This window comes from Morone saxatilis, unplaced genomic scaffold (genome assembly GCF_004916995.1).
Source record: "Morone saxatilis isolate NCDOM2014 unplaced genomic scaffold, NCSU_SB_2.0 Contig23, whole genome shotgun sequence".
NCBI lineage: Eukaryota > Metazoa > Chordata > Actinopteri > Moronidae > Morone > Morone saxatilis.
Genome location: NW_023339796.1, coordinates 7823391 through 7828985, shown reverse-complemented (window position 1 = coordinate 7828985; position 5595 = coordinate 7823391). Strand labels below are relative to the sequence as shown.

Here is a 5595-nt window from a genome sequence, read left to right as displayed (position 1 = left end):
TCGAGTTTCAAAGCCAAGATCTCGTAATGCTTTTTTTTTTTTTTCTCATGTCACCTCAGGGGCTCCGTAGGTATGGGTACATCAGGGATATATTTGATAAATATATATATATATAAATATATATATATATACTTTAATATTGTGTAGTGTACAAACAGCAACAATGACATCCTTTAGACAAATTCTGTTTCTGTAATGAGAGTCTTAAATCTAATATACTGAACAGTCAGAAGTCCTCTGCTTCCATAAATATCTGCAGTGTAACAAGGGCCCTGCTGTGGTTTGTAAGTTTTAAGCAAAATTATATCAATAATTATATCAGTTCTACAACTACAAGAGAGGATAAAAGACAGACGGGATATATCAGAGATACAGTGATCTTAGCAACACAAACTTACCATTGTCCCAGTTGAGATAACGATAAGGCTTCCCATTAGACCAGTGCCAGCCATGTTCTGTATCCTGGATCAGCCCAGTCCAAAGCTTGTCCCCCTGTCCCCTGCCCCCTGCCCTTAGCAGTACTTTGAGTGTGTTTGGAAAAAAAGGCATGAAACAAAAATGGTAAAATTGTATTCACGCACAAATTTGAATTATTCAGTAAAATGTTAATTATAGACTATTTATTGTTACAGAGTGGATCACACATATTAAATGAGCACTGATAGCTTTTTGTCAAACACTGCTCAGCCCAAATACAGCTGCCTTTATCATTAGGGATGGGTATTTTTATGATTTTATTGATATGTTGATACTATTGCTGCTTATTGATACTGATACCTATCAATACTCTTATTGATTTCATTATATGTAGCTAAGTAAGCCCACACTTTTGCCCTGTCTGCTGTTTATGTAACCTTACATAAATACAGACGACAGTATTGATATTATGGTACTGACCAGTCAGGAACTGGTACCGGTTTAGTAGCGGTTCTCGATACCCATCCCTGTTTATCAATACATGTCGGTGTCACCTTACCTGTGACGTAAGCGTGTTGGTTAGGATCTGTGATACTGAGCAGGGAGGCACCCTGCTGTTTACAGCTGGTTTCAGCCTGGGACCAAGTCAGAGCGGAGTGCGTGTTGAACTGGTAATATGCTCCTGATGTAAGGTGTTTTTGCCAGTGTTGTTTGGCTGTGAAATATACATAGAAAAATATGAACATCATATCATATTGCAGTTATTTTGGCAGATATTGTGATGGCGATTTTTGCATCACAAATGAAATTTTCCACTGAAAAAAAATTTTAATCATAAGGATGTGACATTTGTTGGGATCTGTACCAAACACTCAACATATTTTCTTACATCTTGAAATTTGTAGGCCAGGTTATCTCTGCAGAACTATATAGTACTTCATTATAATGCTATTTTGTCACATATTTGACCTTTTATCAACAAATTCTAGCTTTTGACCATTTACCTTATTTTGATAATATTTTTATTAATTGTGCAGCCCTAATTTTGTAATGCTTAGATATTTTTTCCCTCTATAACCTCAAGTTGCACATTTATGCCTCCTTGTTTACACTGAATGTTGGAGGCTGACTAAAATGTGAACTAGTGGTAGGTCCTAAATAAGAGCTTATAAGAGCATACATGATTCACTTCATTGAAATCTGTTTATATAAATTGTGCACTGTAACTGACTTCTCTCACTGCAGTAAAGATAAGTAATAAAGCTCTCACACAGGCAGTACTCACAGTTACTTGGGCAGAAACCCCAGAGTTCTCTTTCAAATTGTGTTTCAACCGCACACCAACTTCTTTCTGGGGATTCAAATGTCGTGCACTCTGTGAACCATATGTCTTTGTACTTGAAGGGAAACATACAGGTCCGACCATTCGCATTTCCTCCGATGGTGTAATATTCTAAAAGGACAAAACAAGGACAAAAGAAAACAAAGAATAGCTTGATTTTGAAAACATCTGTGCCTTTTAGTAATTACATTTTAAGCTAATATATGACACATTACTTCACCACTTTTGATGTTAAAATAATAAAAATTTTGGATGGATTGCATTTAGTGTGACGGTTTTATCTTTTTCACACATTGATTCACAGGGATATACAGCAAACTTAACAGAGAAAAAAATAAATATTCTTAATATTAACAAGAAAACGGTCACGCTAATGACTATTTATAAATGAGTGTGGGCAAACCCACAACATACAATGCTGTACCTCTTCTTCAACTTCAACTTTCAACTTTATTTCTCCCCAGAGGGCAAAACAACAAAACAAAAACAAAAAAAACTAACCTCTGTATGTTCTCGAGCATGCACCGCTGGACGACCCTAAAATTGTTAGGTGGTTATTGGGTCCGGTTGTTCTGGAGAGGACTGCTGTGTTATCTGCAGTGAGCTCAATGTAAAGCTCTTGGCCTTTGAGAGCGAGTAGTGTCTCATTCCTGCATTCCCACTTTTGGAGTTCACTGTTTTCATCACAATCATAAAGGGTTACTTCACTTCCCACGCTTTTCCCCTGGACTCCGAGGCACTTTTTCATTTGTGGAAACAGAAGTCGATCACCAGTTGTCCAGACTATGGGACTACAGTAGTTATATGTTTTACGCAAACAAAAACCAGTGGCCTTGTTAGTCAGTTGAAACGGTGAATCTGTAGAGAAAAATAAGAATTAATACATGGTTCTCATGATAGTATGCAGAAGAAATCAGAAAATCTTCCGAGCAGCTTTTTCCAGTCTCACCGCCAGTTGTGGTAAATTTGAGTTTATGTTAATGACCGTAATTCACAGACTAAACAGAAATATAAAAAACAACACTCTTAGAATTAGAATTGCCTCTATATTGAACTGTAACAAATCTACAAAACAGGTTTACACAGGTGACACAGTGACACACTGTAAAGGACACAACAGTCTCACATATAGTTAAGTATATCAAGCAATGTGCATCCTTACATCTAATGTACATATAGACATACTTACTCAGTAAGAACATCCACAAAAAACTTTAAATTAAATGTTGGAATACTGTACCATTTGAAGAAGCCAAACACAGTAATGTTTGGAGGAGGATGAACACAAAAGCTGTACCAGTTCTCTTCATCGTTGATTGAGATATCTTACAGGATGTTATCAATACATTTCTCACGGAGGATTTAAGAGTTGTGTAAATGATTGTCGGAAGAAGGGCTCTTAATATTGTGTACCCATCCTGTCACATCATTTCATCATGACATTTTTTCTTCTTTATTTAATGAATCAGCATCTTGTTTCAGACGAAGTAGGAGGGGCATGTATTACCCTTTTTTTCCTGGAATCCAAATGCTGATATCTGCATTCTAGAGTTTCCTTTTGAGCTTAATGACAGCATTTGTGAAACTGTAAGTCAGTCGTAATACAGTTGAGTATTAAACAACAAGTTCAATTATATTAATTACAAATCAGAATAAAGTGGTAGAGGTATGGCAACAAATTGAAACTGATTCCCAAAAGTAACGACTAGCTGTCAAATTAGTTACATTATGCTTCATGTCAGGAAGCAGTGTTAATTTTGTTAATGAAAATAAGGACTACAAATGATCGTCGTCAACCTTTTTTCCATGACAAAGACGAGGCGTTGATGAGATCAAAATCAATCTTTGATAATTAAAACTATGACGAAATTGATGATTTGTTTTTATTGATGAGTCACGACTACAATGTTAATGCGATAGGCTATTGGATATTAAGCTGGAGAGCTGTCCAGAGCACTTCTTTTCTTTCATGCCTATAGTTGTTGTTTTTTTTAATACTTTATTTTGAAGTTTTCAGTTATGCAAAACAGTACAACTCATTCCCACAGACAAAATAGTATAAATAATAAGACAGACAAATAAATAATAATAAGATAATAAAATTATTTAGGAAAATAGATAAAATACATATAAACTATATATATATATATATATATATATATATAATAACAACAATAATAAAATAATAATTAAAAAAAAGAAAAAAGGGAACAATGATTACATTATGATTGATGTGTCAAGGACACTTTAAACATTGTACCTGGACATTATTATTGATCGTTGATCGTTATATTGAACCAGTTCAAGGTTTACAGAGAGTCTACAGCTGTTAGGGGTAAAGTTTCGATATATTCAATAAAAGGATGCCAGATCCTCAAAAAGGTGTCGTGTCTATTTCTTATGACATATGTGATCTTCTCTAGAGGTACAAAACGGTATTTTTGAATTCCAGTTAAATTGTTATGGAACTGTGCCAGTAGGCGTGCACAGATCTCAAAGGGTGCCCAGGAGGGAGAGAAAGAGAGAGAGAGAGAAACCAAGCAGTGTTGATACCATTGTGTCTGCTGGCTTATTTGTGCTATCCCTTTTACAGTGTCACAAAACTACTCCAGGCATATATTTATATATATATATAATTAATAAATAAATAAAAATAAAAAAACATTTATTAAATTGGGCACCCGTACCTCTAATAACATCCTCTGCCCTTTGCTGCCATTAGGGATTGATACTAGCAAAATAATAATAGTAAAAAACATTAATAGAAATTAGTAAAATCTCAAACAAGCAGAGAAAATTTTGTCAAAGAGAAAAGCAATAATCTAAATCCTCTAAAGAAGAGGAGATTAACTAAAAAGTTAACCCCAGGGAATCTCCCCAAAAATCATAATCATCACTTCACATCATTCAAGCCCTTTGTTAAAGTGTTTGTAACTTAATGATTTTAATTTTGACCCAGTCGGTTATAACTATATGGGAAGACAGACAGAAGCACTTATGATTCAAATTGTGTTTTGAAAAGTGCAAAAAATGATTCACATGGATTCTAGAAAAAGAAGCGTTTTACTGTGTGAAGTTCTTTACTGGCTAAAATCTTGTGCAAAAAAAGAGGAAGCCATCAAAATGCTGACAGTCTGTTCTTGATTCAGATGAAGTCTGAACTTCTGTAAATACTTGAATTGAATTATCAAAGAAGACATTCCATGAATGTCCCAAGAAGTATAGTACTTCAATAGTTACAGTAGAATAGTACTTAGCATACAGAACCCAATACGTTTGGTAAAAAAAACCCAGCTATGATGAACAAATAAAGGTTTACAACTAAAAAAAAAAAACCAAATGCTTTTATATGTTGTTGAAAACACTTTTCAACAAGAACTAAAACGTTTTTGTTTAGTACCAAGTTTAATGTTTATTTAACAGTGACAGTTTTTTCCACACATTTAAAGAGTACAAGCCATGAACAGCATCTAGTTAGCATAAGCACAACATTTAACAATTATATACATTCAATCATAGATTTAAAAGACAAAATCAAATACCAATCATTCCCATTGAGACATCCTAGAGCCTAAATTGTTCTGTTCCATGAGGTCAGACATTGCCAACTTCATTGAAACTCGCACTTAGTGACATATTGTTAAATAACTGAATATATACCGTATATATAGATAAAAAAACAAAAAACAAAGCCAAAACACTAATAAAGCATCAACGTGTAATACATCAGTAGGGGATACAGCAGAGTATAGTGGATCCAACTAGATAGATTCTGCGCCAAAGTAACAGAATCTATCTAGTTAGAATTGGCGCTATACAAAATAAATTGAATTGAA

General features: G+C 34.4%; 2 protein-coding genes across 2 annotated transcripts in view; both read right to left on the bottom strand.

Annotated features, from left to right (window-relative positions):
• The window catches only part of LOC118334472 (macrophage mannose receptor 1-like), a 17202-nt gene extending 14133 nt beyond the window's left edge, over positions 1 to 3069 (bottom strand). The window contains exons 1-5 of the mRNA XM_035670388.1: positions 3000 to 3069; positions 2261 to 2617; positions 1703 to 1870; positions 977 to 1132; positions 399 to 521 (exon numbers count right to left, since the gene is read on the bottom strand). Of these exons, the coding sequence (XP_035526281.1) occupies positions 399 to 521; positions 977 to 1132; positions 1703 to 1870; positions 2261 to 2617; positions 3000 to 3069 (874 nt within the window). The remainder of the gene's footprint in view (positions 1 to 398; positions 522 to 976; positions 1133 to 1702; positions 1871 to 2260; positions 2618 to 2999) is intronic.
• Positions 3070 to 5145: 2076 nt separating this feature from the next.
• LOC118334732 (macrophage mannose receptor 1-like) overlaps positions 5146 to 5595 on the bottom strand; it is a 15124-nt gene continuing 14674 nt past the window's right edge. The window contains exon 32 of the mRNA XM_035670785.1: positions 5146 to 5595. The gene's annotated coding sequence lies outside the window, so the exon portion shown is untranslated.